The 22,415-nt window shown below is 46.4% G+C and overlaps 2 protein-coding genes across 7 annotated transcripts in view; one reads left to right on the forward strand and one right to left on the reverse strand.

Moving 5' to 3' along the window:
* Tecpr2 (tectonin beta-propeller repeat containing 2) overlaps window positions 1-12,167 on the reverse strand; it is an 89,258-nt gene extending 77,091 nt beyond the window's left edge. For 3 of the 6 annotated variants that reach the window (XM_055592782.1, XM_055592781.1, XM_055592778.1), the window contains exons 1-2: window positions 11,695-12,134; window positions 2,174-2,461 (exon numbers count right to left, since the gene is read on the reverse strand). In XM_055592782.1, coding sequence (XP_055448757.1) covers window positions 2,174-2,392 — 219 coding nt within the window. In that variant the 5' untranslated portion in view covers window positions 2,393-2,461; window positions 11,695-12,134. Of the gene's footprint in view, window positions 1-2,173; window positions 2,462-3,009; window positions 3,072-11,694 lie in introns of those variants that run through there. The other 3 variants (XM_055592779.1, XM_055592780.1, XM_055592783.1) reach the window with 3 other exon arrangements.
* A 76-nt stretch (window positions 12,168-12,243) lies between these two features.
* On the forward strand, window positions 12,244-22,280 carry Cinp (cyclin dependent kinase 2 interacting protein). Its single transcript, XM_055592791.1, has 5 exons — window positions 12,244-12,344; window positions 14,862-15,030; window positions 17,668-17,794; window positions 19,916-20,045; window positions 21,894-22,280. Exons 1-5 carry the CDS (start codon window positions 12,338-12,340, stop codon window positions 22,094-22,096), a joined length of 636 nt encoding a protein of 211 aa, XP_055448766.1. The 5' UTR covers window positions 12,244-12,337; the 3' UTR covers window positions 22,097-22,280.
* The last annotated feature ends 135 nt before the right edge of the window (window positions 22,281-22,415 follow it).

Genomic DNA, 22,415 nt, shown 5'->3' on the forward strand with positions numbered 1-22,415 from the left:
CATATGTGTACCATGTGTGTGCCTGGTTTCCCTGGGAGTTCAGAAGAAAGCATCAGATTCCCTGGAACTATCAGAGATGGTTGTGTGCCATGATGTGGGTGCTGTAAACCGAACCCTGACCCTCGACAAAAGGTCTTAGCTGCTAAGCCACCTCTCTAGCCCCACAGTTTTTGTGTTGTTGTTTCAGTGCTGAGGGCTGAATCCAATGGCTTAGGCACCTGCTGGGCAAGCACTCCACTGCTGAGCCATATCCCCAATCTCAAACAAGAAGATTAACACAGACTAGATACTCAGTCCAGTTCAAATGCTAGTGCTGCCATTTACTGAGTGCCCAACTGCAGATGAATTACTTACACGTTCTGTGCGTCCGTGTCTCCCTGACCAATGTAAATGATAACTGCATCTACCTCACAGGGCTTGTGACAATAAAATGAGTTCGTGGATATAACGTTTATTAACAGTGCCTGCCATAGCGTGGGCCACGTGAATGCTAGTCATTTTTGTTATTTTTAAATAAACCCAGAAACCTAGAGATGTAGCTCAGCAGTACAGTACTTGCCTAGATGCACAAGGCCCTGGGTTTAATCTCAGCACCCCAGAAAAAGGGGCTGCTGGAGACGTAGCACCATAGCTAATGGGGCTTTTCACCAAGCCTGATAACATGAAGTCAATCCCCTGGACCCATGGGGAGAGAGAACTGACTCCGGCACTGTTCTCTGGCCTCCACACTTGCACACACTCATACAAATAAATAAGTAAGTAAGTAAATAAATAAATGTAATTTAAAATTTTTTAAAAATTTATAAAAGCAGGGTTGGGGATTTAGCTCAGTGGTAGAGCACTTGCCTAGCAAGCACACGGCCCTGGGTTCGGTCCTCAGCTCTGGAAAAAAAAAAAAGACAAAAATTTATAAAAGCAGAGATTCATTTAAGTTAGTTTAAAAAAACTAATTTTTGTCTGAGCAGTGGTGGCACGTCTTTAATCTCAGCACTCAGGAGGCAGAGGCAGATAGGTGGATCTCTGTAAGTTCCAGGACAACCAGGGCTACATAGAGAAACCCTGTCTCGAAAAACAACAACAACTAATTCTAAATCAAAATTGTAATACTTATGTTGATTAAAACACACGTTTTATATTCTAAACACAAAATCCTTGTCTTAGTCCATAAAAGCCCACCAACCACAGAGAGCCACAGGCTACATGGTAATAAACTCAGTCTCATTAAAGCTACATATTCACCTCAAGTGCCTGAAATCTTGTTAAGACTGAGTCACAAGGATCCGGAGTTCTAGGCGCTAGCCTGGGCTACATACATAGTATTTTTGTTTTGGTTTGGTTTTAGTTTTTAGGATTAAAGCTATGACCAGGTGTAGTGGCACACTTGCCTATAATCCCAGCACTTGGGAAGCCAGCCTGATCTACAGGAGTTCCAAGACAGCCAGGTGGTTATACAGATAAATCCTGTCTCAAAACAAACAAATAAACAAAAGAATAAAGCTATACACTCAGTAGGATACAGATGCTGATTAAATGGTGCCAGCCTGCCATAACGGGCCATCCACTTCCCCATCCAGACCTACAGCACTCAGAGTTGACATGTGAAGATCAGGAGCTCCGCATGTAGAAGTCCCCTTACCTAAGATATGCATAACCTGGGACTATGTCAACGATGACTATAAATCCTTTTCAGAATAATCTCAAGAGGAGAGAGATCAGTCAAGATACTAAGAAACAAAGAGCAAACAAAGTTTGCTAGCAATTGGTAATTTAAAAAAAATTTTATCTAATTTTATTTTCTGTGTTTTAGTGTGAAGGTGTCAGATCCCTTGGAGTTGGGGTTACACATAGTTGTGAGCTGTCATGTGCTAACTGGGAATTGAACCCAGGTCCTTTGGAAGGACAGACGGTGCTCTTAACCACTGGGCCATCTCTCTAGCCCATAACTGGTAGTTTTTAAATGTTATTTTTAAGAGATGAGAGATTTCTGGAGAGAGAGATGGGGAAGAAAACCAGCAACATTTAGTTACTTACTACTCAGCGGGTTGAGAGAGGTATAAAGCCAGAGTCTAAAGGTCAAAGGTCAAGTACCCTGTGCTGACCAGTTAGAGCACCAACAGGTGAAATAGCAGCTAGAGCTGGTACACACTCAGATGCAAAGAAAAGCAAGACTTACTTCAAAGTTGTACTTCTTCATCTGGTTGAGGTGTCGGCAGTACAGGTAGAGCATGCCGATGCTGCTGCCCACGGCAATGTAGTCCCCGTTGGTGTCCAGGGCTGTGAGGTAGACCACAATAGAGCGGAAGCCCCTCTGGATCTTTGTGGGAATGGCGTTGAGGAGATAGTACAAAGGGCAGAATTCTCGGAACGTCACAGGCTCTGACAGCGATGCCATGGTTGAGATTTCCACAGATGTTCTTCAGACAGAAGGAATGTTTATTCGTCATCTAGGGAAACCTGCAGGCTACAGAACACAGTATTGTAACTCTCTCAATGCCTAGTCATGCCAAAAAGTAGTAATGTTTAGCAGTGGGAACACAGTATTTTCAGGCAGGCAAGAATTACAGATGGAGGGGTTGAAGAGACAGCTTACTGGTTAAAAGCATGATAATGCTCTTGAAGAGTAGACGAGTTTGGTTCCCATGTGAGACAGCCCACGACCTCCTGTAACTCTAGCTCACAGGATCTCATGCCCTCTTCTGGCCACCACCCACACCGCACTCACATGCAGGCACATCGCATACTTTAAAATAAAAAGAAACTGGGGTGACAGAGATGGCTCAGGTTCAATACTCAGCACCCTCAACTTGGCTCACATTCATCTGTAACTCCAGTTCCAGGGCATCAAAGCTCTCTTTTGGCCTCTGTGGGCAAAGCATGCACATGGTGCAGGCTTACATGCAGGCAAAACCCATACTTAGGAAATACTAATAAAATAATAATGAAAATAAATTAAAAAAAAGAAATTCTAGCTGGAGCTTAAGCAAAAAAAGAAAGTGAGGACTAAGGTACCTTCAGCATTTTAACTCCAAATGCACTTCAGTTAGGACTAGCTCCCACAACCGATGTTACAGTCAACACTGGGGTAAAACAGAAGAGCATAAAGAGTAACTCTTTTCAAGGAGTTTATGATCTAGCCAGAAAGGCCAATGCAACAGAAAAGAGACAAACATATAGGGATGAACCATAGATTTATTTGCATGAGAAGATGCAGGCTTAGTGTAAACTCAAGTGGGCCAGGAGCAGCTCTCTCTTGAGAAGCCTTTGACACTGTACTATCCTTTTCCTAAGCAGCTCTCTCTCTTGCCTAAATGCTCACAATGGTCATGCTCAAAATGTTCATTTTAAGTCTTCTTAGATAGGTAGAAGAATGCTTGTAATATCAGCATTCAGGAGACAGCAGCAGCAAGAATATTGTTGTAAGTTCAAATTAAGCCTGGGCTACACAGTGAGTTCCAGCCTGGAATACAGTGAAAACACTCTCTCAAAAACAAAACAAAACAATCTCCAACTTTTCCTAGTAAACTGTAGCTCTGCTTCAACATCACTTGCCACCCTGCACCAAAAAAGGTCTGGGAAAAAACTCTACCAAAAACATCCAGCAATGTAGCCCACCTGTCTGAGCAAGACACAAAAGAAAGCCTGTATTAGAACAATAAGCTCACTCTAGAGAAATAAGCTCCTCTGTTAATGTCTGGTGAAAAAGCAGGTCCCCATAACCAACAGCCACCTCGCTGTTTGGAACCCAGTCACTTCTGCAGCTCCCACCTGCCCCTCTATGCACTAAATCAAGGTACTCTACCCTCACCAGCACCTGTGTTTAACAATGTTCACTCATTTATGCCTTACTCTGCCCTAGCACACAGGTGGCCTCTTCTCCAACTTCCAGAAGAAAGCGCTCAAGTGAGACCCAGTGGAGACCACAGAGCTGAGCCTTGAATCTCAGCCTGAACCTTAGTCCACAGCCCTTGACATGGCTCTGACATAACCAACAGGTGCACCCTGGCATGTGATTCAACCTGGAGGCACAGTTTACCCCTTCATGTTGTCTTAGCTCTGTCACTATTGCTATGATGAAACAGCATGGCCAAAAGCAAATGGGGGAGAGAAAGGCTTGTTTGGCTTAGAGCTCCACATTGCTGTGTATCACCCGAGGAAGTCAGGACAGGAACTCAGGCAGGGCAGGGACCTGGAGACAGGAGCTGATGCAGAGGCCATGGAGGGCTGCTTACTGGCTTGCTCAGCCTGCTTTTGTTTGTTTGATTTGGTTTGGTTTTTCGAGACAGGGTTTCTCTGTGTAACCTTGGCTGTCCTGGACTCGATTTGTAGACTAGGCTGGCCCCAAACTCAGAGATCCACTTGCCCCTGCCTCCCCAAATGCTGGGATTACAGCTGTGTGCCACCATGCCTGGCTTTCAGCTTGCTTTCATATAGAACCCAGGACCACAAGCCCAGGGGTGGCACCACCCACAATAAGCAAAGCCCTCTCCCATCAATCACAAAGAAATGTAGTGCCCTACAGGACTGTGTACAGCACAATCTTACGGAGGCATTTTCTCAATTGAGGCGCCCTCCTCTCTAAAAACTATAGCTTGTGTCAAGATGACTTAAAATTAGCCAGCACAGATTCCATGTGGCCTTCTGAGCCCTGCTTAGTAACTTCTTGGGATGTTCCATTCACTGCTACTTTAAACTGTGCGTTTTCTATTACAACATGCTTGAGTGAATGAGTCCTTAGTCCTCTTCTAATTAGGTCCATCAAACCCATTCTCACCTGAGGTGCCACTGAGCTTTGCCACAAAGAAAGGCCTTAACAAACGGGTCGCTGCTAAAATGTCCTCCTATGCAAGGTCTTGCCTAACCACCCACCCCAGCACAGCATTCCTATCATGCTACCTGCTTTGTCTACATGTCCTCTTGATTTTCTGAGCATGTAAACATGCACAGACACAAACAGGTCTATAAGCCCATGAGAGCAGAGCCAATGCCTCCCTTTGCCCCTCGAGGATCAGTGCCTAGAAAGCATCTAGAAAAGGACACTGGGCATGGTGGCACACACCCTTGATCCCAGCACTTGGCAGGCAGAGGCAGGCAGATCTCTGTGGGTTCCAGGACAGCCTGGTCTACAAAGTGAGTCCAGGACAGCCAGGGCTCTTATTACACAGAGAAAACCTGTCTCAAAATAAAAAAAAAAAAAAAAAAGGGGGGGAGGGACACAGAAGAATGAGTAAGGAAACGGGATACTAGATAAGGAAAGAATGGGTGGTAAGAATTGAACAGGATCAAAAATATCTTTTGCTCAAGGCTGGGAAAATTCATATGTATATAATAAGTATGTGTATATGTATGTATTATGTTTGTATGTATATTCCAGAATCTTTAGATTCTTCATTTGAGAGTTGCAGTAAAAGTCCATGGTGGAGAAAAACATCCTGAAAGTAACTAATAATAACAATAATAATTGTGACTGTGTTTTTGATCGTTAGGGATCTTAATGAAACATATTCTTTTACCAGAAGCCAAAGCTCTGGAAGGTTCAGAAATCTGTCCAAACCACGAAACTAGAACAACAGAAACCTAACCTATGAGAACTCAACTGTCCAAATGCCAGCAGATGACAAATGTATAGCCTTGGACCACACAGCTGTGACTAGGAGATGCCTATTCAGACAGACACGTGCCCTAGAAAAGTGGGCAAGATCCACAGGATCCAGTGATCAAGTGCAAATGGCATCAAGGCCAGTTAGCCACTGGCTATCTCCTCTCAAATCAGGTAGACCACGGTAAGGCCACAGGGCACTGAAGACAAAGTAATAGTAACCCTGACGGGTACGGCAGCCCAGCGCTTGTGAGGCTTCCCACTTGGAGGCCAGTGGGACTACAAAGTGAGCTTCAGGACAGCCTGGACACTGACTCAAAAAAAAAAAAAAAAAAAAAAAGCAAAGAACACAACTAAAATTCTCTTTCAACTATTTGATGTTACCATTACAAACAGCAGAGATACATATCCAAGCATATTCTTGGAAGCAATTTTTAAAGATATTTTTAAATTATTATCATTGGTATGGATGTTTTGCTGCATGTATGTCTGTGTACCATTTGTGTACCTGGTACCTCCAGAGGCCAGAAGTGAGCACTGGATCCTCTGGAACTGAAGTAACAGGCAATTGTAAGCCACCATATGCTAGGACTCAAACCCAAGTACTCTGCAAGGGCGTCAAGTACTTTTAACTGCTGAGCCATCCCTCTAGCCCCCTTTTGAAATTATATGTGTGCCTGTATAGACACATGTGCACACACAGGCATGCACAGGTGGCATCAGAAGCCAGAGGAGGGTCTCAGTGCCTCTGGAATCAGAGTTACACATGGTTGTGAGGCACTTGAGATGGCTGCTGGGAACCTAACTCAGGTCTTCTGTTAAGAGCACCAAGTGCTCTTAACAGTTCTCCAGATCCTTGGAAACATCTCAAAAGGTGAAAAAGACTAGGCCAGTGGAAATGAGATAGTAATACTAACAGGGGCTTTAAGACATGAAAATACTGAATTTTGGGGGCTGGAGAGATGGCTCAGAAGAGCACTGGCTGCTCTTCCAAAGGTCCTGAGTTCAATTCCCAGCAACCACACGGTGGCTCACAACCATCTATAATGAGATCTGCTGTCCTCTTCTGGAATGTAGATAGAATACTGTATACATAATAAGTTAATAAATTAAGAATGAAAAAAGAATTAAAAAAAAGAAAATACTGATTTTTCATTTTGGTTTGGTTTGGGTTTTCAAAACAAGGTTTCTCTGTGTAGCCGTGGCTGTCCTGGACTTGCTTTGTAGACCAAACTGGCCTTGAACTCATAGAGATTCACCTGTCTCTGCCTCCCAAGTGCTAGGATTACAGGTGTGCACTACCATTGCCTGGTGAAAATACTGAAATTTTAAAATGCATTGTCAATTTGTTTTTTGTTTGTTTGTTTGTTTGTTTGTTTTTTGTAGCTGTCATAATGATTTATGCTTTAAACGTGCTTTCCAAAAGACATGTAGAGGTCAGTAAGTCACAACACCCAAGAGGAAGAGAGCCAGGAGGCCCACCGGATCAGGAAGAACTCAGCACCAGGTCTGTGTCTTGCACCCAGTAGGCAAATGAGAAAAGGGCTGAGGCTGACTCCTACAGAAACTTTCCTGCAGAAGGTGTGTCTGGGGTGGCCTACGAGGAAATCAAGAGGTGCTGCCTCCCTCTCTTGTGATACGCTTGAGGAAAACTAGACTCAATGAACACTCCAGACTAGTGTTTTTGCATCCCTAGCCTGCCCAATTTTCACACAAGTCTGAAGGCTGCATTCACCCTACCTCAGGTTCGGACGTACTGCCATTAATTAAGCTGACACCTGCTGCTGCAGAAAAGCAGCAGCACACTGGGGTGGCTAATGACATCAGAAGGGAAGTGGGTTGGGGCTGAAATCCCAATGATATTCTACGATTAGCTGTGGGATCCTGGGGGAATTATTTAATGGCTCTAGGTTGTCATTTACTCATCTGAAAACAGTTAGGATAATAAACCAGTATGGTGTTGCACACCTGTAATCCTGATGACGTAATAATACTTCCAAAATTAACTTCTGAACACTGAGGGGAGAGTACAGCTCTGAAGCATGTAGCACCAAAGCCAGATTCTGAATCAAGTGCTATTCTAGCTGAAACCCTGTGCATACTAATCCACAAATCCTCCCTCCTGCTCACCCCCACTTATTCTCCAAGCACTAATACCACAGATCCCTTCTCCCCACTCAGGCTTCATAATTCACCATGTTCTCTACTCAGAGATACGGCTTTCCATCTTTGGGCTTCAACAAGAACATCACTACAGAAAGGCCTCCCTAGGCCAGATCACTCATGAATATCCAAGCTTCCCTTTCCATCTGCCACATGTCCTTCATCAACCTGACCACAACCTCTGGTTCCTCACTTGCTAACATAACCTCTTCTGTGAGAAGGAATGCTAATCTTCTTTCAGCATAGAGCAGCTGTCCATAAATATTTGTTGAATGAATAAATGAATGTTAACTTTTAGTCTTATTGCAAAAGAATATTCTCAATACAATCCCGCTCCCTCTGCTCCCCCCTCTGTTTTTCCCTCTGGGATCAAATACAAAGCCATCATTCTTGCTAGGAAAGAGGTCTACAACTATGCTATATCCCAGTCTTTAAGACAAATAATGCCAGGGCTTAAGAGATGGCTCAGCAGTTCAGAACAACTGTTGCTCTCCATAGAACATGGATTTGATTCTCAGCACCCACCCACATGGCAGCTTACAACTGTTAACTCCAGTGCCAAGGGACATGGTGCCCTCTTTTGGCCTCTGGCAACATTGAATGTACACGGTACACATAAAGATAAGCAGGTACACATATGCATATAAATAAAAATACATAAATGTAAAAATATATAAGCAACGATTCCTTGGCTATGAGTATTTCAGTTAAAAATGAAAACGTTGAGTTAAAAACAGAAGTTCTGAGCTAAAGACAGATCAGTGCTTTAAAGTGTTTGCTACTCTTCCAGAGGATCTGAGTTCAAGTACCCACTTTTGGTGGCTCACAACTTCTTGTCGCTCTAACTCCAGGGGCTCCGACACCATCTCCTGGCCTCCATAGGCACCCATGTATGGGTGACATACACAAAAAGTTTGCATATACACATAAAATTAATTTTTTTTTAAAAAAAGTCATAGTTTTTCTCCCTGTTCCCTTAATGAACTAGAGCAAGGAGTACTCTAGAACCCAAATTATGCGCCCTGCAGTACAATGGTCACATGTCACCACAGGCTCTGATAGCATTTACAGCTCAAGGACCTTTTCCAAACTCTGTACAAAGTAACAATTACTATTCTTGTACAAGTTTTTTTGTTTTTTTCCCTAAGACAGACTCACTCTAGCCCATGCTCCTCAAACTTCTTCCAAGTGCTGAGATTACAGGCATGGACCCCTTGGCTTCTTATTCTTTAATTAGATTGTTACGTGTGTGTAAGTTTGAAAGTATATTCTGCTTCGATCACTCAGTGTAACCACAGCTGGCTCTTAAAATCTATCTGTATTTCTGCTTTTAAGTAATATACTCATTTATTTTGAGACCAGCTCACACAGTAGCTTTGGCTGGGCTAGAACTCCCAGGGATCTTCTTGCTCAGCTTCATGAGTGCTGGGAATACCAGAATTACACCACCATGCCCAGGGGATGAAGTGTTAAGTTTTTGTGGTAGATTGCAAATGGAAAAACTTATCTTACAGATGTAATGCTCTCACCTCCTTGCTTCCATTCCTGCTGGCTAGCCAAATATTCACAGGTCAACCCAACCCAAGCACTGAAAGGGCAGTGGTGGGGCATGCCTTTAAGCCCAGCAGTCAGGAGGCAGAGGCAGGCAGATCTCTGTGAGTCTAACCCTGAGGACAGCGTGGTCTACAAAGTGAGTACAGGACAGCCAAGGCTACACAGAGAAACCCTCTTTTGAAAAAAACAAAAACAAAAATTTTAAATTTACTTATTACTAGTATGTGCGTGATGTACCTGTATAAGTGTATTTATACAGTGGTTTATGTGTGCCATGTTTCCCATGTGAAAGCCAAAGGAAGACACCATGGAGTCATCTGTCTTTGTCCATCTTTACAGGGTGAACTCAAGTCACCAGGTGTGCATGGCCAGTGCTCTTAACTGGTGAGGCATCATGCTGGTCCCCAAAAAGAGTTTGTAATCCTAGGGCATGGGAAGCAGAGGAAGGATGATCGCCACAAACTCAAGACCAGCTCAGTCCACACTGACAGTTCACAAATCAAAGTCTACAGAGCAAGATTCTGCCAACCCCCACCTCTAACAAACCAAAATAAAAACACACACAACTGATACAGTACAAGCAACATTCAACACATATTTGTTGGATTAATCTCTCTCAAAAACCCTGTGCTGAGCCAGGTATGGCACACATATAATTCAATTGCTCCGGAGGCTGAGGCGGAGCATCTTAGCAAATCCGTGGACAGTTTACGCTTTATAGTGCGATCCTGTACCCAAAACAAATTTAAAACAAAAAACCAAACAACTATGCCACATTGCCTCAAGACCACAGCAAAGATTCACTGCAACTCTCATGACCAGCTCCAAAGGGTACATTCATGGGAAACAAACATACATTCTGAACTTGCTTCTATCTCAACAATTAATAAAAAAAAAAAAAAACAGCACCTAATTTCTGCTTTCTGATTCTCCCTAGTGCCATCTGTGTCAATACTGGCAGAAACTTCTCCATACTTGACCCTAATGTCCTTCTTATTATTTGTATAACCAAATCCTAATCTGTTCTTCATCCTTCCAAATTCAATCAACTGTTGTCTGTTCCCTTCCTTTTTCCCAATTAAGTTCCAGCAAGCATTTTGTTCAAATTATAAAGAGGCTACTCTGAATTGGGATCCTCCTCAACACTGAAGGATAACTTCCCTAAGAAAAGCTGAAAACAAGCCCAGTGAGCAGCAGTCCTCCACTGAAAAAGACAATGTGGCTACATCAAAACAAAGCTGCCTAGGAGTAGACAAGTAGCAAGGGCTGCTCTTCCAGAGGACCAAGGTTCAATTCCCAGTACCCAAACCAAAGGATAGCTACCTTCAGTTCTGGGGGATCTGATGCCCTCTTCTGACCTCTGCAGGCACTGCACACACGAGGTGCACACAATTACACGCGGGCAAAACAGCCATTCACATAAAATGTTTTTGTTTGTTTGAATTTAAGGGGAGAAATGACGGGCTAGAGGACTGCTTCATTTCTTCTTCCCCACTAGTGGTTCCCAAGCCCACCCTGAAAATCAAATAGAATTTCCAGGTTTGAAATCTCAAGAGCCAGACTACAACCTCCCTGAGGATAGTGACTGGGTGTCAAGGGTAAGGGCCAGGCACAGCAACTGCCACAGGTGACGACTAGTAAATACTCAAATGAGCAAACACAGGCTGCGACTCGGATTACAAAAACAAACAAGAACCTTCACAGGTGTTATCAACATGACAGCTGGTGGGAGAAGGTACAAAAGGCGCTGCAGTTTAGAAGACAAGGAGTCTCTGGTGACAGGGGACTAGAACAACTTCATGCCCTAGGACCTGGTTTTCCCACAGCTTCCTGCTTTAAAGGTTTTTAAAACCTTGGCTGCAAATGACCATTCCAGTTAATGGCAAAATAATACACCTCAGATTCTGCCAACAAATCGAACAGAAAATCCCCGAACATCAGGGAGAGAGGAAGCACAAAGGACAAGAAAGAGAAGTAAGGTTAGGAAGGAAAACGAAAGTAATGGAAAGCTAGAGCCTTAAGAAGGGACTAGAGGAAAAAGCAGCGAAGCCAGCAGAGCCGAGTGGGTGACAGCAGGGACTACCTCATATTGAGACCATTTGGCCGACCCTGTTCTTAACAGTACATGCACTGTCCCATTTAATCTTCCACCATCCCAAGATTAAAAACTTATCACCTCCATTTTACAGATGATTAAAATGAAGCTAGGAAGTTGGCACTTGCTCCAGTAAATGGGTAGGAAGGGAAAGCACAGTGACCTGACCTCGGGCGTGACCCCAGGGTCACCCCATTCTTTAACCCTCACTGCCCATTCGGCCTCCGAGGCAACAGAGTCCTTACTGCCCGGGAGGCATTCGCTTATCCATTTAGCCAACACTTACTCAACTCCTACTGGATGCCCATGCCAGCTGCCTGGCGCTGGTAGGCGAATGTAAGGGATCCTCCTGAGGGTCGGGGTACAGAACAGAACGCCGTCTCGCGGCCGAGGAGCCTGGAGCCCGCCGCGCGAGGGATGCAGGGTGGGGCAGGAGGGGAGGAGCGAGGGGAGCCGGGGCGCCGCGGCGGCCCCGGGCGGTGTGCGAAGCCGCGACGCCCGGTGCCCTGCGCGGACGCGGGCTGTGACAGACGCGCGGCGGCTGCCAGCGGGACGGCGACTCGGCTGTGGAGACTCCGGGGGCTTGAGACGGGGAAGGGCGGCTCTGGCAAGAGGAGGGACGGCGCGGGGCCAGCGTCGGGGACGTCGGAGGCGCCGGGAACCAGCCAGCACGCTCCGGGACTCACCTCCCGCGGCAGCCCCTCAGGACGCCTCGGCCCCGCCAACCCGGAGGAGGCGGGACAGACTCCGGGCCGCGGGGGCTGCCGGGAGCCTGTTGCCTGGGCAACGGGCTGGGCCTCAGAGAGCAGCGGCGACTCCTCAGCTGAGAGCCACAAGTGTCGGCCGACCCACGGCGCGGAAGTGACGTCACTTCCCTCGGCCGCGGGCGGGGCTCCGCGTCCCCCGGTGGAGAGCTACCTGTGGCCCGCATGGAAGGTGCGTGAGCGGTGTGCGCGTCCCTAGTTGTGGAGGCTGCAGGTTCGGCGCGGGGAGGTCAGGAGCCTGCGGCGTGCCTTGCGGGCCGCGCCTGCGCCTCGTGGGGCTTCCGGGAGCCTGCTCATTCCCGTGTGAGTGACAGCTGAGTGTGGTGATGTACGTGAATTGTCAGCGGTGTGACGCTCAGAGCATCCCTGAGCACACTGGAGCCAAGCCTGACAGCCAGCCCCCTCCGGAAGGCCTCCCCTGAGCTCCCGCAGTGAGGCCGGCCGTGGAGCTTGCACTTTGTAATAAAGGCTGCCTCTGTGAGCCGATTACTGTCACGTGGGTAGTGCGTTTGCGTCTGGCGGTGGTCTCCTTGAGTAACGTGAGCCTCACTGGGTGCTTAGAGTCGCTGCTGAGTCTCCTTCCTGGCCCTTGACTCACATTGCTGATATTTCCCTATTTGTCTGTGAGGGTCTAGAAGTTGGTTCGCTGCTGAGTCTCCTTCCTGGCCCTTGACTCACATTACTTCTGTTTCCCTATTTGCCTGTGAAGGTCTAGAAGTTGGAGCTTTGCTTTTGGTTCCTAAGTGGGGCCGGCAAACTGTTGAGTCAGATATGGTTCTTACTGAGGGAGCCCCCACTGAGGGACCAGTGTAATACAGCTAAGAGCAGTTCCTCCATGTTACGTATTCGATTCCTCATCTGCTGTGTGTTCAAGATATGGGGGGAAACGAGACATAACTCCTACTTTGGTCGAACTCAATCCCGCCGGGAATGTAGCCATGAAGTTAAATAGACTCATGAATGAATGTGATGACAGCCGACGTATGGGAGGTGGCAGATGTCCACTGCAGTGATTCCTAATACAGCTGGGGGTAGGGGAGGTCCAGGAAGACTTCCTGATGGAAGTAATTGTTCAGATTTGCCTCCTGTTGCTATGGTAAAACACGGTGACCAAGAAGCAACTTGGGAAGAAAAGGGTTTATTTGTCTTATCCTTCCAGGTCACAAGCCATTATTGGGGGAATTGGCAGGAAGCCAGGCAGGAGCAGAGGTAGGATTCAGGAAGGAAAGCTGCTTGCCGGCTTGCCTTGCAGCTCCCTCCCAGGCTCAGGCATGGCTAGCTAGCCTGCTTTCTCCTCGGATTTTCATGTTTTTATGTGTATGAGTGCCATGCATGCGTTTATGTATGTACACCATATGTATGCAGTGTCTACAGAGGCGGGAAGAGGACATGGTATCCCCTGGACTTGGAATCACAGCCAATTGAAAGCCTGTCTGTGGTTGCTGGGTCCTCTGAAAGAGCAGGAAGTACTCTTAACTTCTGAGCCATCCCCAGCCCCTCAGATAGTTTTCTTATACAGCCCAAGACCTTTTGCCCCAGGGTGGCAGCGCCACAGTGGGCTAGGCCCTTCTGCACAGTTTACACACAGACACCCCACAGACACGTGTTAAACTGTGGCGCTCTTCCCAGGTGTATGAAGTTGGCAGCATCACTAGCCAGGACAATGGCTTTCTTTGTTCCCTTATCGCATGTAACTAACACAAATATATTTATTGCAATTTACAGATTAGTTAACAGTTACATACAACTAGAATTCTAGCTATAAATTCTCTGGTTGCATTTAAATTTTTAGATCAGAAAAAAAAAAAAATGTCAAAACAGTCTCCTAATGGCAGAGCTAGGACTCATACCCAGGAAGCACGGTCTTCAAAGTGTAGCCTCCAGAGCATACAGCTATTGTGTGTCCTGGATTCCTCTTGGCTGTGAGATGACTGTGTAGGGCTCTAAGGCAGCACGGACAGACTCTGCTGTTGGCCTCACTGTCCTCAGGCAGTGGGCCTGGGTGAGTCTCAGATGGACAGCACTAGCTTAAGGAAGGAACTTCCAGCAGAGAGGACAGCATGTGCGAAGGCCTTTCCAAGAGCTTCTAGTAGGTTTGCCTGGCGATGCAGGGCTGGAAGTGGGGGTTAAGTGTCAAAGAGGAGATGCAGGCAGACATTTGGACGTCTCCCTAAGCCCTGGGCAGAGCAGCCGCCGCCTGGCAAGATCACCTCTGCATCTGCAGTGTCCTGGTCTCTGCTGTGATGCAAGAAGCTCTCAGGAGTCAAAGGCTCTGCTTAAGGGCTCAGGGTGCCTGGGACAAGATAGTTGGAGTACAAACAGTCAGGACTAGGTGACCTTGTCGGAGAGATAATGGAAAACACTGATGTATGAGCAGAAAGTCATAGCTTGTTTCTCACTCTTAAAGTAGACAAGGGTGCCAGGTGCGGTGGCACATGCCTTCAATCCCAGCCCTGGAGGGACTGGGGTGGGAGGATCTCCGTGAGTTCAAGGCCAGCCAGAACCACATTTGAGACCCCCCATCTCTAAAGAGAAAAGTAGACAGAATGTGTGAGACAAGTGTTTGTGGCGCCGTGCGCCGTGAACAGCCTCCTAGTTTCTGGAACGTTGATTTATCCGGTTGATGTGGCATATCAGACCACTTCACCATATGTTCCTTGACAGTCGTGTCTCTCTTGCTCCCTATCAGCAAAGACTCTTGGAGTTGTGACACCCAGAAAACCTGTCTTATCTGTCAGTGCAAGAAAAATTAAGGACAATGCGGCTGATTGGCATAACTTAATCCTGAAATGGGACAGCCTCAGTGATGCAGGTTTTACCACTGCAAGCAATATTGCCAACCTGAAAGTCAGCTTGCTGTAAGTACATGTGAAATCTCTGTGCTCTGTATGGTCACATTTAGCCATTGAGAAAAGAATCAAGAGAGTAAGAATTTATTGGTGTAAATAAAGTAAAAGAAAATATTAAGCCAAACAGTGGCAAATGATACATGCAAATATGAAGTGTACATATATCCTTTTAAATGCAAAAGTATGGTAACTGTTATGGCATACATAAGCAGGATGTGCTGAAAAGGCAGAGACAGGCGGATTACGAATTTGACACCTTGGGCTATAGGATGGCTCGGTGAGTAAAGGTGCTTGCCACCAAGCTGATGACTGCGTTCAATTTCCACAACCCACGTGGTGGAAGGAGAGGACCACACTGCTGTGAGTTGTCCTTCACAGGCACACCGTGCTATAAATGCCTTTTCCTCTACACATCAATACATGGAAAAGGAAATAAATACAACTGGTGCCACATCTTGTTTATATCTATATATAAAGTCATAAAGAGGTTGATTGAAAAGAGAAAGGCAAAAAAGAGAGAGAGAGAGGCTTGACCTGTTGACCGTCAGGGATGTGAGGTAGTAGGTAAACGGGGTATCACCCTGAACACCGTGTAGTCTTCCTGCCTCAGTCTCCCGAGTGCACCGCCTGGCTCATGCACACTGGGTGGCAGGACCTCACAGTATTGCCAGGCTAATCTCACACTACCCAGCTGGCCTTCCCTAAGGAATAGGAACCACAGATGCGCAGCATTGCATCCAGTTCATTCTGTGTCCCTTCTTGTTTATTTGGTGGGGAGAAGGGGTTGCCTGCATGCTTGCCTGTGTACCACTTGCGTGTCTGATCCAGGGGCCAGAAGAGGACATTACCTTGCAGCTAGAATTGCAGATGGTTGAGGGCTGCCATGTGGGTGCTGGGAAACAAACCCAGGTCTTCTGGAAGAGCAGGCAGTGTTCTCAACAGCTAAGTCTTTGTCCTCCAGACCGTATTTGCTGTTGTTGTTTTTTAGATTTATGAATTTTATTATATGTGTATGAGTGTTTTGCCTGCTTGTATGTATGTGTATCACATAGGTGCACTGCCTGAAGAGGCCAGAAAAGGGTGTCGAATCCCCTGAAACCGAAGTTACAGACAGTTGTGAACATCCATGTAGGACAAGGATCCAACCTGGATGCTCTTGCTGCTCTTCTCACTGAGCCACCTCTCCAGCCTCTGTTTGTTTAAGGCAGTGTTTCTGGAGGCCCAGGCAGACCTCAGACTCACCATGCAGTTGAGATGACCTTCAACTTCTTATCCTTCTTCCTTCACCTCTCTGCAGCTACCTCCAGCTTAATTTTATTTCTAAAAAAGACAAGGTTGGGTGGGGAGACGAGAGAAATAGCCCAGTGGTTAGAGTACTTTCCACCAGGTGGTGGAGGCGGTAGCAGCAGCACATACCTTTGATCTCAGCGCTTGGGAGGCAGAGGCAGGCAAATGTCTGAGTTCAAGGCCAGCTGGGTCTACCACATAGACACACAAATACTCATATACATAAATTTTAAAAGATTAAAAAGACAAAGGAACAAGTGAAATGGTTCCTGCCCTCAGTCCCAGCACTTGGGAGCAGAGGCAGTTGGATCTCCGTGAGCTCGAGACTGGCCTGGACTATACAGCAAATTCTAAGCAAGCTAGGACTACATAGTGAGATCCTATCTTTAGGAGAGGGAAAAAAAAGACAAGGGAGGAGCTTGAGAGATAACTCAGTCAGGTACTCACCACGTAAACATGAGGGTCTGAGTTCAAACCTCAGCACCCAAGTAAAGAGTTAGGCATTTGTTGGGGCTGGAGAGTTGGCTCTGTGGTTAAGAGCACTGTCTGCTCTTCCAGAGGACCAGGTTCAATTCCCAGCTCCCACATGGCAGCTCACAGCTGTCTGTGACTCCAGTTCCAGGGGATCTGACACCATCACACAGACAAGCAGGTAGTTACACCAGTATACATGCAATAAAAATAAAAAAATAAGTTAGGCATTTTGGTGTGTGAGGGGAGGCAGGCCACCACCAAAGCCTTATCTGAGTCCTAGATCCCAGTGATGATAAGTCATGTCTTTAAAATGGTGGATGGCTCCTGAGGAATGTCACCAGAGGCTAGCTCCTGGTTTCCGAATGCAATGTGGCAAGGTGGTGTACATCATAGCAGATGCTCACACCTAAGAACCTGGCCTGATGGCCAGGACCAGAAAGAAGATACTCAGATTCCAAAATCCTGTGAAGGGAATCCTTTCCCTCACATGGCTAGAAGGAAGCCTCCCCACTAGGCCTGACCTTAATAGTTGCACCTCTGGCTGACAGCACCATAGGCTGAAGATCAAGCTTTTACTGCCCAAACTGTATGGATCACAGGCTTCAGTTTAAAAACCATTCAGACTCTTGCCTCCTTCAGGAAACACTTAAGCAGTACATCCAACATGATTATCTGCGTGATGGCTTTTATAGGACTTACTATAACAGAATGGCAGGAAGGTTTCTTCCTTGCCTTGTTTTTCTTTTCTTGAGGCAGGGGCTGCTATGTAGCCAAGCTATGAACTCATCCTCTTCCTCAAGCTCTGGGACTAGAGACATGCTGCCACCCAGCATGAGGTGAGTTTAAAGAATGTCATTTGTTCCCATTATTTTCTGCTTTGACCAGGGGTAAAGAGAAGGTTGAATTAGAGAGCAGCAGCCCAGCTTCCAGTGAAGAAGAAAAAGCAAACCTGCACCCGGATAAGGGCCTTGAAGCGCTGTGTGAGGAGCTGCAGGCCACCTTAGATGGCTTGGTAAGACCTACAGATGCTGGCATTAACATTACTGTCACGCAAGCCCAGTGAACTATTTGGGGTTTGCTTGACCGTGAAGGCATTCAAAACTGTTGGAGACCCTTCCTTCTCCTCAGCCTCTTCTTCCACTTAACAAGTCCTGATGCTCTCCTAGACACTGTTGGGTACACTGTCCTGGGCAGTTCCAACTACTTCAAGAGTCCACAGAGTGAATATTCAAATTTTGTGGGCCAGACCATCCCTGTCACGGTGACTTCTTGGTGCTGCCACGTAATATCCGTGTGGACTTAGCAGGTCTTACTTCAGTGGTTCAAATCAACTGTATCTCTTGTTCAGATTGTTTGTTGCCCTTTGGTGTTGCATGTGGCTGAAATACTGTCTTCCCTGTAAAGTTCTGTTTGGGGGATGTTTTTGACATCTCTTTGCTGACGTCCAGTGAAAGATATCTCAGCCTTCCTTTATCTCCTGCCTCTGTCCAAGAATCAGCATTTATTTCCCAAGGAGGCTAGATCCTTTGCAAAGGAGAGTTCTGTTAGAAACCTGTTAGCTCTGGGGCTGGAGAGACGGCCCAAGTGTTAAGAGCACTTACTGGTCTTTCAGTGATGGGAGTTTGGTTCCCAGGACCCATATTAGGCAGCTCACAGCTGTCTCTGACTACAGCTCCAGGGAATCCAGTGCCCAGTTCTGTCCTCCACAGGTGCACACACACATAAACAATAAAGTAAATCTTATTAGAGAAAGCAAGCTCTACATGTTATCCATCAGGTTAGAAGTTCTCTGCTCTGGTAAACTGGAATCTGTCTTAAACTGGCTTAGAAATATATTCTTATTCAGTGTTCACACCCAAAGGTTGGGGTTGGAGGTTATGAACACTGCTTTTCTTCTCTCCCCAGCCATTAAAAGGTTTGGCTTTAAGAATCATTTTTTGGGGGGTGGGCACTTTTACCCTTTCCCCAAACTGTACCCCATTTCTGTGTGATCTGTGTTACTGTGGGAGACACCACAGGGGCTGATGTGTAAATGTGGGCTGCTCTCACACTGTTGGCCCAGCAGAGCACATGTGGACGGGACTTTGTCCCTGTTAGTGACCAAGCTGCAGATCTCTGGTCAGGGCCTCCAGATTTTCCTCCTCTGAGTCCTTCTAAGCTTTTCTAGAATCAGGGGGTGTCAGGAAGCTGCTGTGGGGTGCAAACTTTTGTTTATAGCTTGCGTTCAGAATGCACAGATCCCAGGCCTGGCTCCACCTCCCTACCTCAACCTTGAGCGTCTTCCCAGAATTGGAAATGATGGAGCCTGTCTGGGGTTAAGCCAAGTGAAATATCGAACCTAAAATGATCTGAGAAGGAAGGAGAGACCTTCAAAGATTAACATTTGCTAAATTTAGCCTGTGCCACTTTAGATAAAACCAAGGGGTGGATGGTTGGGAGGATCAAGTATGAAGGATTGTGATTTTGCTGTTGTATATTTCTTTTATCCCCCAGACATATAATAGTTAACTATTGGAGGAGTTGGATATTTGGTTTAACTCTAACCAGGTTCTTCACAAAAGATAGAGTCACTGCCCTTCATCTGTCACTTTTTTGTCACAGTGGAGAAGGTGCTGGTATCTCCCGCTGGGAGCTGGCAGAGGCTGCAGTTTCGAAGGAGGGAGATCTGTGGGTTTCTGGTTCTCGCTGCTCCCTCCCGCATGGATAGGAGGCTCCCTTTCACTCATCACCATATCAGTAAGGAAATCCAGGCTCACTGAGACTGCCATAAAAGAGAGCAGAACCATGCTTCCGAGTGCCTTTCTGTCTACCCTGCTCAGTGACAGCAGCTCATGCTGGGATTCTGCCAGGTCTTTGGCTCTAAAGCCCGAGTGCTGCTTAGAAACCTTACTGAGGTGGGACTCAGCAAGCTTTCATTTCTCTGAGGCTGTGAAAACCCCATGCTTAGTACCTCAATACCCATCTGCCTCCAATCCTCTGGAAATCTGCTGTCTATGGAGTTAATGGGGTAAATAACTGGAATTTTAGCCACACCAAGGCTATATATCATAGCCTTCAAATCTTTTAAAGTTAGTAAATCTGAGATTAGAAAGTCTAAGCAATATTCTCATATTCCAAATTAATATCTTTTCAGACTAAAATCCAAATGAAAATGGAAAAGCTATCTTCAACCACCAAGGGAATTTGTGAACTAGAAAATTACCATTACAGGGAAGAGAGTAACCGGCCCCCTCTGTTTCACACGTGGCCTACACCCTTCTTCTGTAAGTAGCTCTTGTGGAGGTGGTTCTAAGAGGGGCATCAGCACTGGTTAGATCTGGTCCCTAGGAAAGAAAACGGGACATCTGTCTTTTACAATATAAAGAAATAAATGTAAAAGTTAAATAAACTGAAGACGTGGTGATGCCAGTAATTGAGAAGCAAAAGCAGGAAAATTGTCAGTTTAAGACCATCCTTGCGCTATAAATATAAACTGAGAACCTGTTTTAAATTTTTAAATAAATTAAAATAAGTAAATTAGCTGTCAGTTGACATTTTGGCCAACCTCACAGAAGACCAATGAGAAAAATGAAATTTAGCATGGTCTGTCTTAGTTAGGGTTTCTATTGCTATGATAAAACATCATAACCAAAATCAACTTGGGTTGGAAAGGATTTGTCTGGTTTATGTTTCCAAAGCACTGCTTATCATCAGTGGAAGTCAGGACAGGAACCTGGAGGCAGGAGCTGATGCCAGAGCCTTGGAGGAGTGTTGCTTACTGTCTTGCTCTCCATGGCTTGCTCAGCCTGCTGTCTTAACCCAGGACCACCTGCCCAGAGTTGGCCCCACCCACATTGGTCACTACTTAAGAAAAAGCCCAACAGCCAGACCTTGTGGAGGCACTGTCTCAGCTGAGGCTCCCTCCTCTCCAATGACTCTAGCTTGTGCTGACATAACCAGCACATGATGTAAGATGGTAATCCCAGAACTTGGGAGGCTGAGGCAGGAGGATCACAAGTGAGTTTAAGAGCAATCTGGGCTCAAATGAGGGGCTAATGGGGCTGGCAAAATAGCTCCTTGGGTAAAGGTTGCCACCAACCCTGACAACCTGACTTTTATCCCTAGGACCCACACAGTAGAACGAAGCAGTTTGAAAGCTGTTCTCTGACCTAAACACACACCATGGCCTATACACATAAACACAAAAATAAAATACAATAATTTTTTTAGGGATTAAGCTACTGGATTTTGGGTTTTTTGTTTTAATTTTGGGTTTTCAAGACAGGATTTCTCTGGGTAGTCCTGGCTGTCCTAGAACTCACTCTGTAGACCAGGCTGGCCTCAAACCCCAGGCTGGCCTCTGCCTCCCGAGTGTTAGGATTAAAGGCATGCGCCACCACCCGGCTCAATTTATTACTTTTTAAGGATTTCTTTCATTTTTAATTATTTGTATCTCTATGTGGGTATGTGCACATACATGAATACAGTAGCTCTTGAAGACCAGAGGTGTTGGATCCCCCTGGAGCTGGAGTTTCTGTATTTGTGAGCTGCCTGATGTGGGCATTGGCAGTTGATCCCAGCTCTTCTGGAAGAGCATCCAGTGCTCTTAATTGCTAGACCATCTCTCCAGCCCCTATTTACTTTTTAAAACTGAGTCTTACAGTGAATCCTAGGCTGACCTTACCGTGAGGCAAGTCCTCAGACTTGTAGCAGTCCCCCTGATTCAATCCTCTACGAGCTGTGATTACCAGTCTCCATTAGTGACTCTTCAAAACCAGTACAAGTCACTCAAAGGCTGTGTCCTTGTGCTTCCTGCCAGTTATCCACCCAGCTGGACTGCCTTGCTCTTTCTTTATCCCAGTGGTATTCTGGCCTGTTTTGAGGAGTTTCATGTTGCCCAGGCTAGCTGAGGATGCCCTTGTACTTCCCATCCTCCTGCCTCTAGTCTGTGCTTCACGTCCACATGCTGGGGGGAAGCATTCACCAGCACTGTTTATGGGGTGCTGGGGTCTGGGCCCAGAGCTTCATGCTTGCTGGGCAGCTCTGCTTCCGGCTTTTGACCAGGAGCCTGAGAAAGCAGGCTTGAGTCTAGAAGAGTGCATTCTCATGCAGCCACGTCTGGTCTGTTGCAGATGAGGTCTCCCACCGGCTCTCTGATGCATACAAGAAGGAGCTCCTTTTAAAGCACACCATTGGCGCAGAGCTGGCCCACACTGCAGACCGCAACCTCAGCCTGACCTACCTGTCCATGTGGCTGCACCAGCCTTACATAGAGAGCAACAGCAAACTGCAGCTAGAGAGCATGCTGCTTGAAACAGGGCACCGTGCCCTGTGACTCCTGGCCGGCTTCCTGTGATCATGGCCTCAGAAATCCAGACTGTCCTGGCCGCTGCAGCCTCTCCAGACACATGGGCTGCAGCTGTCCTCCCCTCCGCCTCATCCCAGGCATCATGAAACTGCCATTTGTGAGCACCAGAGTGAAATAAATGAGAAGAATGGCCAAGGCCTTATTTTGCAAACCAAGTGTGCTTTACAGATTACATCTGTGTAGCCAACCTGAGTGTCCTAGGTTAGCTTTGTACCTATCCACCATTTTGTTTTGTGGTGCTGGAAATCAAACCTAGAGTTTCACACAAGCTGAATATTCTATCACT

This window comes from Psammomys obesus, unplaced genomic scaffold, assembly GCF_907164565.1.
Source record: "Psammomys obesus unplaced genomic scaffold, mPsaObe1.curated_primary_1811, whole genome shotgun sequence".
Taxonomy (NCBI): domain Eukaryota; kingdom Metazoa; phylum Chordata; class Mammalia; order Rodentia; family Muridae; genus Psammomys; species Psammomys obesus.